Source organism: Sprattus sprattus (genome assembly GCF_963457725.1).
Source record: "Sprattus sprattus genome assembly, chromosome: 18".
Taxonomy (NCBI): domain Eukaryota; kingdom Metazoa; phylum Chordata; class Actinopteri; order Clupeiformes; family Clupeidae; genus Sprattus; species Sprattus sprattus.
Window position 1 is genome coordinate 1,657,501 of NC_137916.1, and position 15,762 is coordinate 1,673,262.

Here is a 15,762-nt window from a genome sequence, read left to right on the forward strand (position 1 = left end):
TCTTCGTCTTGTTCGGTAGGATGCGCTCGAAGCCTCGCCACTTCTCCACCACGCAGTACGACTCTGGTGATCCCGCCAGCATGGACGCGGCCGAACACGGCTGAAAGTCCTTGTCCTCTAGCAGAACCCGAACCAAGTCAGCGCAGGTGGTCCGCTTCGACAAGCCGGAGATGAGCTTCTCCTCCCGGCAAACCCACACCGAAATCTTACCCTCCTCCGCATCCATATCAGCATGCAGTCTCTCTCCCACAAAATACTTTATGAAGACTTTATTCCGGTCCGTTAAGGCATCATAACTTCCAGGGCGAATTAAAGTATTTCCAAATCATTGTCGGCAACCTGTTACTGACCGACCGCGAGTGTCTACAGGTCAACCTGCTTGGGACGTCTCTCACCGGACAGCTCCACACAAGCGCTCCGCCAGCGTCACTGAGGCAACGCAACTCGGCCCTGTCGCTCCCCTGGAAACACGTGACGGCTCGAGCCCAGCCAAGGCTCCCCCTTAAACACCGCCCACTTCAATCCCGAACCAAGACGTCTACGGGCAGTGCACACCCTCACACACACCCACACACACACACATAACTCCTGAACCTGTAGCATAATGTTTATTGCACCGCAGCACAACACAGTATAATGCATATATACATAACTGATTAAGTCACAGTATAATAAATACATACATGCATAACTGACATACATGCATAATGTGTATGTGTGTGTGTGTGGTTGTAGTGGGACACATTGACAGGCTGGTTCTCCTGGTTCTACACTGTTTCTGGTTTTTGACACTAACTGACTGAGAAGGACAGAGAGGAAGAGAATGAGAGAGACAGGGTCAGTGTGTTTGTGTGAGGTTAGTGTGAGTGTGTGTGTGGTCAGTGGAGGTCATTGGTTCCCGATGGTGTGCTGAAATGAAAAAAGGAATTTCCTGTCTCACAAAACACACACAGACAAAAAATCTAACTCTATCTCTCAGAGGTCAGGTTCACAGCATCATCAGCTTTACCTTCTGTTTCAAAAGCTGGGTTAAACCCTCCAGCCACACACACACACACATACACACACACACAGGGGACAAGGACAAAACACACATCTGCCTCAAATTCCCTTCCTAATCCTCAGAGAGAGAGAGAGAGAGAGAGAGAAAAGTATATTTTTGATGGTAACTGAAGTCCCCTTGTGTTCTTACTGTGTAGTGGAATCCCAGCAGTGTGTGGTTCATTATCAGCTCAACTACAAACCAGCACCCCTTCTGGTGATCATGAGTGGTACTGCAGAGGGGCTGCAAGCACTCTTCCTATAAAAATGAAGCGGTTTAAAGCAGCAGTGTTAAATAATGAAGAGGAAGCTTACAGCAAGGAGTGTTTTAATGAGAAAGATGAAGCCAGTCCCTCCTTGTCCACTATTCATTTTGTATGTGTCATGTACCATGTTGTGTTTGTAAGCAGTAAGAGCAGTAAGCAGTAAGAGGACACACACCTTGCTTACACACTCTATTTCTCTCTCACTCACACACAGACAGACACATTTAATTCAAGACACTCAATTTACTCTTAACATTTGTTTGTTTTATTCAATATTGTATACATACAAAGGATCTAGAAAGCTACAAAATATCTACCACTTTATCAAGAAGGCATCAAAATGTTACACAGCGGACAGGACCATATGCAGTAAAGAACACGTACACATAGCAGGACCCACACACACACGCACACACATGTACACATAGCAGGACCCACACACACACACACACACACACACACACGTACACATAGCAGGACCCACACACACACACACACTCACTCACTGGTCCCCAGTCACACCCAACTCCTGAGAGGGATCTGTTGTGACCAGGCCAGGTGTGTTTGAACGGACTGCGTGTGTGTGTGTATGTCTGTGTTTGTGTGGACGACTGTGTGTGTGTGTGTGTGTGTGTTTGTGTGGACGAACAACTGCATCTACACAAACGGAAGTACCTACCTAAACACACACACACACACACACACACACAAACTACTCTTTCTCACTGGGGTTATAGTGTTACAGATTATGTGACTGAGGGTCGTAGACATCACACACACTCGTCCTCAGTATGATGCCATGTAGTGCTTAGATTATCTGACTGCAGGCTACAGATTTCTCTTTCTCGCTCTCGCTCTCACTCACACTCACACACTCACACACACACTCATCCTCAGAGTAAAGTCATGTTGTAGTGTTTTAGATGTTACACTTTAATCAAGTGCTGGGAACATTCAAGAAAAATCTGTACGAACACAAGAACCACACACACGGAGCAAGACACATCACATGACATTAGCAGCACCAAGCGCACGCACACACCCACACACACACTATTAACCATCTTCTATGTCCTGAATGGGACATACTTACAGGGCAGCAACTCTCCCATAAATGTATATTAATGTGAACAAGAACACAAGTACATACACACACACACACACACACACACACACACACACACACACACACACACACACAGGTGATAGAGAAATAACAGGTCATATAAAAGGCCAAAGGGTGAAACAAAAGCACAGGGACACGAGAATCATCATATGGACGAGTCTCCCTGCAACACACACACACACACACGTGTGCTTTTAGGCAGCAGTCTAGTGGAGTCTGCACTGGTCTGCTGCCACCTAGTGGAGTCTTTAGGGTCTGCGCTGGTCTGCTGCCACCTATAGAGTTCTGATGAAGTCTTTGGAGATCTGTATGACATGAGAGTCTGTGCAGATCTTTATGGATATATAAGGCTTATCTGGAGGCTTAAAAAGTCAACACCCACATGTGCATCAAGGGTTGTGCCAGTCTTTAGGGTCTATAGGAGTATTTAAGAGTCTTTAGGAATCTGATGAAGTCTTTAGGAATTTGATGGTGCCTGCAGGGAACGACTTTACTGTGATGAAGTTTTTAATATAAAGCTGTCTGTTGGGGTCTGATGGAGTTTTTGGACATCATTGCCAATCTGCGAAGATCAATGAAAGTTTTCCTCTGTAAAGGCCTGTAAGAGTCATCTGACTTTATAAGAACACACAGGGACATTTAAGGTGCTGATATCATCTAGAAGGATCTAGAAGGTTTAGCTGGATCACTCAAGTAGCTTGCACAGTGGGGAACGGCCACACACACACACACACACACACACACACACATTCTCAACAGTCTTCTTCAGCACTGCTGGTTAATCAAGAGTTGTAATAAACTTTAAAAATATTTGTATAAATTAGACGTGAGCTGCTGAAGGAGGGCTCAAGTGAGACAGACTGCAGAGAGACAGGATGCACTGAGGAGAAGAGAGTGACTGCAGGGGAGGAGGAGAAGAGAGCGACTGCAGGAGAGGAGGAGAAGAGAGCGACTGCAGGAGAGGAGGAGAAGAGAGCGACTGCAGAGAGACAGGATGCACTGAGGAGAAGAGAGTGACTGCAGAAGGAGAGGAGGAGAAGAGAGCGACTGCAGAAGGAGAGGAGGAGAAGAGAGCGACTGTAGAAGGAGAGGAGGAGAAGAGAGCGACTGCAGAAGGAGAGGAGGAGAAGAGAGCGACTGTAGAAGGAGAGGAGGAGAAGAGAGCGACTGCAGAAGGAGAGGAGGAGAAGAGAGCGACTGCAGGGGAGGAGAAGAGAGCGACTGTAGAAGGAGAGGAGGAGAAGAGAGCGACTGCAGAAGGAGAGGAGGAGAAGAGAGTGACTGCAGAAGGCGAGGAGGAGAAGAGAGCGACTGCAGAAGGAGAGGAGGAGAAGAGAGTGACTGCAGAAGGCGAGGAGGAGAAGAGAGCGACTGCAGAAGGAGAGGAGGAGAAGAGAGCGACTGTAGAAGGAGAGGAGGAGAAGAGAGCGACTGCAGAAGGAGAGGAGGAGAAGAGAGCGACTGCAGAGAGACAGGATGCACTGAGGAGAAGAGAGTGACTGCAGAAGGAGAGGAGGAGAAGAGAGCGACTGCAGAAGGAGAGGAGGAGAAGAGAGCGACTGTAGAAGGAGAGGAGGAGAAGAGAGCGACTGCAGAAGGAGAGGAGGAGAAGAGAGCGACTGTAGAAGGAGAGGAGGAGAAGAGAGCGACTGCAGAAGGAGAGGAGGAGAAGAGAGCGACTGCAGGGGAGGAGGAGAAGAGAGCGACTGCAGAGAGACAGGATGCACTGAGGAGAAGAGAGCGACTGCAGAAGGAGAGGAGGAGAAGAGAGCGACTGAAGTTCTAAGCTCGTCACCCCACCAGAACACTGACTGGGTCTCCATATTCATTGGCAGTTCTAAAGACAAGCTGAAGGCAAAGTGGTGGCTGGTCCGGTTCCGGGACGTCGGTGCGGGGTGTTTGTTTTGGTTAGTCTGGCCGTGTCTCATGGCCCTGCTGGAGCTGGACTGAAGGCACTAGAGAGCGTCAGCAGCAGCAGACAGGGAGGAGAGGAGGAGAGAAGAGGAGAGGAGAGCAGAAGCAGGAGACAGGAGAGGGGAGGAGAAGAGAGGAGACAGCAGGGACGAGGGGACACAGAGGTGTGGAGGACTGAGGTGTGGAGGACTGAGGGGACACAGAGGTGTGGAGGACTGAGGGGACACAGAGGTGTGGAGGACTGAGGTGTGGAGGACTGAGGGGACACAGAGGTGTGGAGGACTGAGGGGACACAGAGGTGTGGAGGACTGAGGGGACACAGAGGTGTGGAGGACTGAGGGGACACAGAGGTGTGGAGGACTGAGGGACACAGAGGTGTGGAGGACTGAGGGGACACAGAGGTGTGGCGGTGATAAGGTTAGGGATCTTGGGGTCTTTCCACCTCTTTAAGCCGCTGCCCTTCATTTGGTTTTAGTTTTGATCCACCTCAGACCAGATCCACCTCAGGGTCTTTAGAGACCTGTACCACATCCTGCAGCAGCACATCTGTGTGTCCCTGAGGGGGGTGGGGGGGCCACACTAAGGCACGGTTCTCTGTGTGTGTGTGTGTGTGGGGGGGGGGGGGGGGGGGGGGCAACTTTGGCAGTATTGGCATGACGAAGGGGTTAAGTTGGGTTCACAGCTCTAGTGTCTTTAAGGGTTTCGAGTCGATACTGATTAAGGCTCGAGTCACAGAGAAACACAGGTTAGAGAAGGCAGAAACACACACACACGCAAACACACACACACACACACACACACACACACACACACACACACACACACACACACACACACACACACAGGGTAGGGTAATGTTATGTTAGTGTGTGTGTGTGGTGGAGCTAGTGTTTTCTGATAAAACATGTAAAACCGCCGTGTGGAGTGTGTCCGACTTTGGTTTGAATGAGCGGCGCAGCACAGCGCTCTCTAGAGTGTGGGAGTGGAGATACATGTAAGGCACATGGTGGACACTGCAGGTCTCAGTGATGGATGTGTGTGTGTTTTCTTCTGACTAGAAGCCTAGTTTGTTCATCTCCCTGGAAAGTAGAGTGAGTGAGTGTGGTGAGTTCATTAAAGGTGTGTGTGTGTGTGTGTGTGTGTGTGCGCGTTCAGGAGTGGAGCAGTGGAAGTTGAGCCTTATCATAAATAAATGTAGTGTGTGTGTGTGCACTCTCTTGTATAGAGCCATAAGGGGTGTGTGTTGGATGTTTACAATAACAACCACAGTAGTGTGTCTGTACTGTGTTCTAGTCGCAAACCATGGTCTGTGTTGTGTGTGTGGTGTGTGTAGTGTGTGTCTGTGTGTAGTGTTGTATGTGTGGTGTGTGTAGTGCAGTGGTCCCCAAATGGCGGCCCGTGGGCCAGATCCGGCCCGGGTACGGCACATTTTTGGCCCGCGACGTCGTAAAAAAAAAAAAAAAAAAAAAAAAAAAGATTTTTTTTTTTTTTAAGATTAACATTCTTTTTGGCCTCGCAAACTGTGTAGTAGGCTAACGTTACGGTTTGAGTGATGGTGAGCGCGATACGGCGAAATGTTTGATAAAAAGCTTCTGAATAGAAAGTTTACCTTTTAAAAGTTGTGCAAAAGAAGCGAGCTTCACTGTTGTCTGAAAATGTCAACGGGCAGCTTTTCAGCAGAGTCTGAAATGTGCACTTTATAATTTTATTTTGTACACCCCTGTTTGGCAATGTTGTTTTTCAATAAAATAAAACATTGCATAAAGCAAGCCAATCCACTTTTCCATGATAAGAGCATTAAAATAAAATTTGCGATTCATTAATTTGCGATTAATCGTGATTAAATATTTTAATCGTTTGACAGCACTAATAAAAACTGTTATTTTTTTTAACCGCTGTCATTTTTTTGGGGGGGGGGGGGGGGGTTGTTGGCCCTCAGCCTCACTTGCTTTACATAATTTGGCCCTTGGGGAAAAATAATTGGGGACCACTGGTGTAGTGTGTGTCTGTGTGTAGTGTGTAGTGTGTGTCTGTGTGGTGTGTGTAGTGTGTTGTATGTGTGGTGTGTGTGGTGTGTGTCTGTGTGGTGTGTGTAGTGTGTGTCTGTGTGTAGTGTGGTGTGTGTAGTGTGTGTCTGTGTGTAGTGTTTTTCTCTCTTAGGTTGTCCAACATCAAGGAGCAGCACAGAAAAACTGATTCTGTGTGTTTGTGTAGTACGTGTGTGTGTGTGTGTGTGTGTGTGCGTGTGTGTGTGTGTGTGTGTTTGTGTTTGTGTGTGTGTAGTATGTGTGGATGGGGTGGTAGTTAGTGTTCTTATGTCACGTCTCTTCACTGGGATGGGGGTAAGGGGGTGGGGGGGGGGCACTGTCATACACACATACACACATACACACACACACACACACTCACATAGAATAACAGCGGTCAGTACCACATTCACCTGTCTCAAGCTCTGGGTCAAAAAGACTTCAGCTTTTTCAATGACTTCTCTTTGGAAAAGGGATGTAAGAATAGAAATGCTCACACGCACATTCAGGACTACACACACACACACACACACACACATTCAGGATGACACAAACACACACACACACACACAGACATTCAGGACGACACAAACACACACATTCGGCAGTTTGGACTTCACGGGGAGAAGGCTAGTGACCTTGTGTCTCTCCAGACTATATACATGTGACACACACACACACACACACACACACACACACAAACACACACACACACACACGTGACCTGTAGAAAAGTGGCTTCTGTAGGCATTCTGATAAAGTATCAAAGATTCATCCTTTTCAGCTGTCGCTAAGGCCGGCGGCTGTCGCTAAGGCTCGGTGGCACGCTCTCTACCTACTGGTCAAAAGCATGTGTGGTCCCGCCCTCCTAAAGGCACTGACCAATCAGAGGAGGGGCTCAGCAGGGGTCAGGTCAACAAACCTCAAAGCCAGATGCTACGTTAGCACAACACACACACACACCCACACCACACCCCTCCGTATCACACACACTAACATTCTGGGGCTGTCAGGGGAAGAGTGGGTGTGTGTGACCTGTGTGCTCTGGCACTGTTGGGAGATGGAATTGGAGTATGTTTTTATTTATTTCATTGTATTATAATTGTATTATAATTATTTATTTATTATTGTTTTAAATTGTTTTGATTCTCTTCTGACCAAGGACTGAGCCCCTCCCACATCATATGTCATATGTACATAATTATGAGGCCACACCCACATCTTCACAACATCATATGAGAGTACCGCATCACAGCTGCAGTCACACACACACACACACACACACACACACACACACACACACACACACAAACACACACTATTTACACCGACGAAACAAACCAAAAAAATAAGACACAATTTCACCCAATCACCAGCGACAAGCGCTGGGTAGGCGGAGCTAGAGGCACTGCCACTTCTGTCAAGGTTCTCAGCCAATGGGGATGGAGCTGAGAGCGGGGCTAGGGCTAGGGCTAGGGGTTGAGGGAGTGTGTGTGTGTGTGTGTGTCACTCCTTGACGAGGCGGTAGATGGTGTGTTGGGCTCCGTGCTCGCTGTTGGACACCTCAAACACACACGCCATACACAGCAATGTCTCCTGGGTATCTCTGTTAGTCACCACCTAAAACACACACACACACACACACACACACACACACACATTGCACAGATAGAATATTAATATGCACATACAGCAGTAATGTAAAGTTCTCAAGCCGTTCATCATGTGTCTCTAAGGCGCGCACACACATACACACACACACACACACACACACACACACACACACACACACACACACGTACCAGAAGTATGGTGAAGTTCTCCAGTACACTGTTCATCATGTACCTCTCGGGCAGGTGCTTGAGCTTGTGGATGAAGTTGATCATGTACTCACACATGGGAGAGCGACTAATGCGGTACACAAAGCGGCCGTTCTCAAAGCGTGCATACTCCGTCTAAAACACACACACACACACACACACACACACAGTTACACCAACAGGCAAAACAACTACTTTAAACCACTGGAATTAGGAATCCATAATATGTTGTGCAGGTGGATCACACATTATTACACAAACACACACACACACACGCACACAGGCACAAAACCACCCACAGACACACACACAGACACATACACACAGAGAGACGTACACACAGAGAGACGTACACACAGAGAGACGTACACACACAGTCATACACACAGACAGACATACAGACAGACACAGACACACAGACAGACGTACACACAGACAGACATACAGGCAGACACAGACGTGCACACAGATAGACACACAGACAGACATACAGACAGACACAGACACACAGACAGACGTGCACACAGATAGACACACAGACAGTCATACACACAGACAGACAGACAGACACAGACAGACACAGACACACAGACAGACGTGCACACAGAGAGACGTGCACACAGACAGTCATACACACAGACACACAGACAGACATACAGACAGACACAGACACACAGACAGACAGACAGACATACAGACACACAGACAGACGTGCACACAGACAGACATACAGACAGACACAGACACACAGACAGACAGACAGACATACACACAGACAGACAGACGTGCACACAGACAGACACACAGACGTAGCTGCCCACCTCTACTTTCTCCACCACCTGTTTGCCGAAGGAGCAGACCTTAGTGGAGCAGGTGATGGTCATGTTCTCTGCACTGTCATACTGACTCGTCACTCCGTAGAACGCCCCGCTCTCGTCCTGGATGTTACAGTTCAGGTCCGCCTGAAACACACCCACACAAACACAGAAATGTACACAGGCGCACACATATGCATACACCCTCCATTCATAGATACACGTACACAGAAACAGAAACACACAACCATAAACAGAAACACACACACACACACACAAAATGACTAGCCAATGCTATTCCCGTTGTCTCCCCGAAACTGAAACTGAATGGGCTTGTCCAAATCTAGCACATCACAACTCTTGCTGCTAGGAGGTACCTCCGCCATGGGACGCTGCTGTAGTCTCTCCACCTGGTCTACCTGGAGAAACCCTCGGCCAATCGCACCCACCGCCACTGCATTGCCGTACACCTACTCTACCCAATACCCTATGCTAGCATTTATATACAATATACATTATTGCCACCACTGAAATGTTTCTCTGTCCCTACATCCCTTACCCCTGTAACAGTATCCCTATTGACACAGTAATCTGGTCTTGCTTATATCATGTATTTACCACCGGATGTCTGTATACATACTATGTCCTGTTGCTTCCTTTCCCCTTCTGCCACACAACCCTCCCCCTTCCCCCCTTCCCACCTTCCTGTCTCCACCCGGCCGACCTCAAGCAGATGGGTCCCCCCTTATGTGCCGTGGTTCTGCTTAAGGTTTCTTCCTGCCTAACAGGGAGTTTTTCCTTGCCCCTGTTGCCATTGTGCATGCACTAAGGGGGTTCAGGCTCTGGGCTCTGTTAAGCGCCTAGAGGCAATTGTATTGTTATGGCGCTATACAAATAAAATTGAATTGAATTGAATTGCTGTTTCACACAGCTATTCAGTGCTCTGATTTGGACTAAACACAAAACCCCACAACAAGATCAATCCAATCAGATCTAACCAGATTTCATCCAGACTCATTGTACGTATTAAAAATGACAGTTAATCAATACTCTAAACAGACTAATCGTACGTATTAATAATGACAGTTAATCAATACTCATAACAGACTAATCGTACGTATTAATAATGACAGTTAATCAATCCTCTAAACATACTCATTATACATATTAATAATGATAGTTAATCAATACTAAGGTTCACGTTATCCATACATCTCCTAATCCATACGTCTACTAATCCATACATCTACTAATCCATACATCTCCTAATCCATACATCTACTAATCCATACATCTACTAATCCATACATCTACTAATCCATACATCTCCTAATCCATACATCTCCTAATCCATACATCTCCTAATCCATACATCTACTAATCCATACATCTACTAATCCATACATCTCCTAATCCATACATCTCCTAATCCATACATCTCCTAATCCATACATCTACTAATCCATACATCTCCTAATCCATACATCTACTAATCCATACATCTCCTAATCCATACATCTCCTAATCCATACATCGACTAATCCATACATCGACTAATCCATACATCGACTAATCCTGAACTCTCTAGTCAGGGCAGAGACAAAGGTCAAAGGTCAACACACACACAGTAAACTTCTCTTACACTCTGCTCACGGAAGACACTGCAGTCTTCTTTTACTGACAGTGAATGACGTAGTGTCACCACTCAAAGTGGGGAATTATGCCCAAGGTAGGCCATGCCAGTGTTAAGTGCTCAGTGTGTGTGTGTGTGTGTGTGTGTGTGTGTGTGTGTGTGTGTGTGTGTGCTGTCTGAAACTGACCCAGAACTTGATGAGGAAGAAAGCGTTTTGCGGCCCCTTGGCGAAGAGCTCCTTGAGCCCCCCCTTCTTCTCGGGGAACTTGTCGTAGATCTGACGGATGTCCACCGACTCTAGCAGAGTGTCGCTGTGTGAGTGGTTGGTCTGGCCGATCTGCACAAACAGGTGCTTGTTGTACTGCAAGAGATAGGAGAGGCAGCATGAGTGTGTGTGTGTGTGTTTGTGTGTGAGATAGTGGCTACGTGTGTGTGTGTGTCTCAGTGGTGGCTGGTGGAAGTGAGGGAGGAAGGACTGCGCACTTGGTTGCCATTGGCCTGCTTACTCTGTTGGTGGCATAAGTATGTGAGATACAAGTTGTTTCAGGGTGTTTGAACTACAGTAAAAAATAGCAGGCAGGGATCAAATTGATACAAAGCCACCAGTGTGGCACCATTGTACTTCGACAGCTGGTAGGCAGCATGTCTTTGGACTAGACAAGGCCAGAAGGAAAGGATGCAAAGCCAATTGGTCAAATAAGGCCTACTCTTGATTTGAAAAACTAAATACAAAATTCTGGGCCTATCATTGGGCCTATTTCCCCCCTCAATTACTGAAGCTATTGGTTATTATTTGACTAATTTTATTTTCAGCTGCAATTGTTTTAAGAAAAATTAAGAAACAAGACCCAAAAGTGATGCATCATGCACTAACATCCTTTCCACAATATTAAACAACAAGTAACAAAGGCAACAAGTAAAAGAAGATTATTTTGCAACTATTAACATGGGCTGCAAGCCTAACATTGTTTGTGGCAAATGTGGATGTTAATGGATGTTTCAGAATGTTGGTCAATGTGCATTGATCACTTAGGGGTGGACTGAATTTGATTAAGACAGAAATATATTTGTATGTTTAGGCTATGTGTCTGTCTTAGCAGATGTTTTAAGCCTATAGAAAACAAATAGGCCTATGGAAAAAGTACAAACCCTGAGTGAATTACCTTTGTTCTCTAAAATTGCAAAAACAAAAACTTCCTATAATTGCTGCTAAGATTATGACAGATACAGCCATCACTCAAAGTAGCCTAATATGACAACATAGGCTAATCAGAATAGATACGAAACACATCGCGTTCTAAAACATTAATTAACAATTTCCATTCAGAATGTCAGCTCAACAAGATCAGTCAGACTAACAATAGGCCTATGAACGATTTAAACAAAACAGTATAGTCGATTGTTTGTAATGGTACCAGTGAGCCATGAGTATTTCGCATACCAGTTAGCATTAATGGCAGCGGTTTTACCATTGGGTTTAGTGACTTGGATTTTTGGAAGTGGTCTCCCTGTTGTTTTGATAGTAACCTTCTCTCTGTAGCTAAATGTATGAAACAATTTGTTCAATAAAACATGTACCGGTACTGTCTTCGTTCTCCATTGCACATCTCTTTATTTGCAATCTTTATACTACAATCTTCAAGGGTGAAGTTCTATCGATATCCTACAGTAGAATGGTTGAAGAGGGAAACTTCTTTCTGTATTATTTCCAAACCCCTCCATCCGTATGGAAAGCCAAAAATGACATAATTAAAAATAAATACATATGTAAAAATGTGAGTCATAAATAAATAAAATGACTAAAAATGCACCAAAGAAAAGCATTAGAAAAAATATATCATGCAGTTATGTGAATGGAAATGGAAAATGAGTCCTTTTTATTTACTGTTACATTTATTTACGCTTACATTAATTCCCAAATTCATTTCTTCCTCCTTTTATTTTTCTATTTATTTACTGTTACATTTATTTACGCTTACATTAATTCCCAAATTCATTTCTTCCTCCTTTTATTTTTCTATTTATTTACACGTACTATTTCCCGTACCGTATTTATTTTTTCTCGCGCCTTTGTCATTTCTTTCTCCTGCATTTACATTTCTGGCTGCATTTATGTCTGTATTCTTTCTTGTGTCAGTATGCAAATGAGGTGGGCTATCATTGGCCGGCGCACCGTCTCACTCATTGGTCGAGCTGCTAGACCTCTGGCCTAAGTGTAGGTGAGAAGCTGTATGAAGAAGTGATCGGAGGAGATTAAAAGATATTTTGATGCCATTTGAATAACAATTTTTTTTAATGAATCCACCGATCACATGGAGTGTGGTGGCGAGGGAGCTTCGAGGCCTCGCAGAGATGGCTGAGACCTTGACTCCGGATTTCTTGCTGTTTCGGGTAGAGTCGCAGATAGCTATCGTGACAGCGTTGTCTGAGGCTACTGGTTTACAGGTGGATCCCATTCTGGAGACCTTGAATGAAGTGACTGAACAATTGACCGCAGATCTCGCCCAAATTTCGTCACAACCCCACAATGCCGTTGGGCGGCCATCGTTCAATTTGCCAGTGGAAGCAGTGGAGAGTTATTTACTGGCAGGGCTAACTGTCCGTGAAGTAGCGGATGTACTTGGAGTCAGCGAGAGGACAGTCCACCGTCTAATGGCACAGCATGGTATAAGGTGAGTCTTGGAAGATTAATCTTAATAGAGATTAAATAGAGAAGATACTAATTGGCCACTATACTGTTGTAGTATTTGTAATAGTACTGAAGAGTTGGATGCGATGGCTAGTGTGATTTTCAGCCATCAACGGTGTATCTCCGTCTTCTCAGAGTCAACTGAAGACTGCGTGCTCTACTCCCCTGTGGATCAACGCGATGCATTGACTCTCGCACTCGTCGCCCTTCACATAAAAAGTAAACACACAATAAGGCCTACAGCAAGTTGGCAGCTATGGTTGCGATGCAAATGCCAACTGTGCTAGCTAACATGACCTTACTTGCAACACGTATGCCACGCGCTTTTAGGTGCCCCATCATCATATTGCAGCCAGTGTTTGGGTGATGGCTGAAAATCACACTAGCCATCGCATCCAACTCTTCGTCCGTAGTGGCGTTGCTCAAGTCAGACACCCTTAACACAATTGGTTCAGTACTATTACAAATACTACAACAGTATAGTGGCCAATTAGTATCTTCTCTATTTAATCTCTATTAAGATTAATCTTCCAAGACTCACCTTATACCATGCTGTGCCATTAGACGGTGGACTGTCCTCTCGCTGACTCCAAGTACATCCGCTACTTCACGGACAGTTAGCCCTGCCAGTAAATAACTCTCCACTGCTTCCACTGGCAAATTGAACGATGGCCGCCCAACGGCATTGTGGGGTTGTGACGAAATTTGGGCGAGATCTGCGGTCAATTGTTCAGTCACTTCATTCAAGGTCTCCAGAATGGGATCCACCTGTAAACCAGTAGCCTCAGACAACGCTGTCACGATAGCTATCTGCGACTCTACCCGAAACAGCAAGAAATCCGGAGTCAAGGTCTCAGCCATCTCTGCGAGGCCTCGAAGCTCCCTCGCCACCACACTCCATGTGATCGGTGGATTCATTAAAAAAAATTGTTATTCAAATGGCATCAAAATATCTTTTAATCTCCTCCGATCACTTCTTCATACAGCTTCTCACCTACACTTAGGCCAGAGGTCTAGCAGCTCGACCAATGAGTGAGACGGTGCGCCGGCCAATGATAGCCCACCTCATTTGCATACTGACACAAGAAAGAATACAGACATAAATGCAGCCAGAAATGTAAATGCAGGAGAAAGAAATGACAAAGGCGCGAGAAAAAATAAATACGGTACGGGAAATAGTACGTGTAAATAAATAGAAAAATAAAAGGAGGAAGAAATGAATTTGGGAATTAATGTAAGCGTAAATAAATGTAACAGTAAATAAATAGAAAAATAAAAGGAGGAAGAAATGAATTTGGGAATTAATGTAAGCGTAAATAAATGTAACAGTAAATAAAAAGGACTCATTTTCCATTTCCATTCACATAACTGCATGATATATTTTTTCTAATGCTTTTCTTTGGTGCATTTTTAGTCATTTTATTTATTTATGACTCACATTTTTACATATGTATTTATTTTTAATTATGTCATTTTTGGCTTTCCATACATCCGCGCCAAATCCGTTGTTTATTGGTTAAGCGATGTTGGCGCAGACTCAGACGCTAGGGAGGTCTTTCCTCCCCTGAGCAAAAGGAAGGACGTCCTCCATGCAATAATTTCGGGTGACGATAGGAGGTGCTAATGTTATTCTAACTCAGGGAAACGAATTATAATATTATAACGATTATAATATGCATAGTATTAAATACTGATATCTAACTGCATTTTTAAAGGATATGGAGAAACCACATCATTACTTTCCCTTTTCCTACAGGCCAAGTGATCAGCTGACCTTCTGGTTGCCACCCACTTTCTGACAAACCTGGTGGGCTTCCAAGATTTGAGAGGAGGGCCAACCAGTTTAATGAACATCAAAGCCGACACATTCTCCACATTCAATTTCGATCTCAATGGAGTCACAACATTATTCATCTCTGAAAACCCCCTCTCACACTCTGCACTGCTGACAGAAATGGTATTAACGGCATGTCTAAGTGTGAGAAGGGCCTTTTGCATTGTGTCTGGTTTGTTTTTGTACTCAAGGTAGGCTTGTTTCACTCCAGTGAAACCAACTTTTACCTGGTCACAGAGTTCCTTTAACTCACTTTCCCCATACATCACAGGTAGAGGGCTCGGCCATGTTTCAGGATTCAAGATGTTAATCTTGGTGAAGAGAGACTCCTCTTCACTCCTCACCATTCTTTCCTTCATGCTCTGGCATAAGGCCTCATAAAACTGGGTTGGGTTGATGACCTTCTGCCCTCTATCACCATGAAGTGCTATGCCATTGAAAGACCCTTGCTGCACTGCCTCACATGCCCTTCTATAGAAGGGGCCATTTTCTGGATCCTCACTCATGGCGGTAAACACATCAGTCTGTCTTTTAATGAGGTTCACTGCTTGAGACAGTCTAATGTCTCTGGCCTGCAGGGCCTCAGACAGGTCTTTG

At 45.4% G+C, this 15,762-nt stretch overlaps 2 protein-coding genes across 2 annotated transcripts in view; both read right to left on the reverse strand.

The window, feature by feature from the left end:
• LOC308379711 (ras association domain-containing protein 10-like) overlaps window positions 1-226 on the reverse strand; it is a gene marked incomplete at both ends in the record, with an annotated part of 1,371 nt that extends 1,145 nt beyond the window's left edge. Inside the window, one exon of the mRNA XM_080856963.1 lies at window positions 1-226. This exon is cut by the window's left edge and continues 1,145 nt beyond it. Within this exon, the coding sequence (XP_080713089.1) occupies window positions 1-226 (226 nt within the window).
• A 7,471-nt stretch (window positions 227-7,697) lies between these two features.
• Window positions 7,698-15,762, reverse strand: part of LOC308378873 (transcriptional enhancer factor TEF-1-like) — an 83,720-nt gene continuing 75,655 nt past the window's right edge. The window contains exons 10-13 of the mRNA XM_080855882.1: window positions 10,830-11,003; window positions 9,016-9,156; window positions 8,177-8,329; window positions 7,698-7,994 (exon numbers count right to left, since the gene is read on the reverse strand). Coding sequence (XP_080712008.1) covers window positions 7,881-7,994; window positions 8,177-8,329; window positions 9,016-9,156; window positions 10,830-11,003 — 582 coding nt within the window. The 3' untranslated portion in view covers window positions 7,698-7,880. The remainder of the gene's footprint in view (window positions 7,995-8,176; window positions 8,330-9,015; window positions 9,157-10,829; window positions 11,004-15,762) is intronic.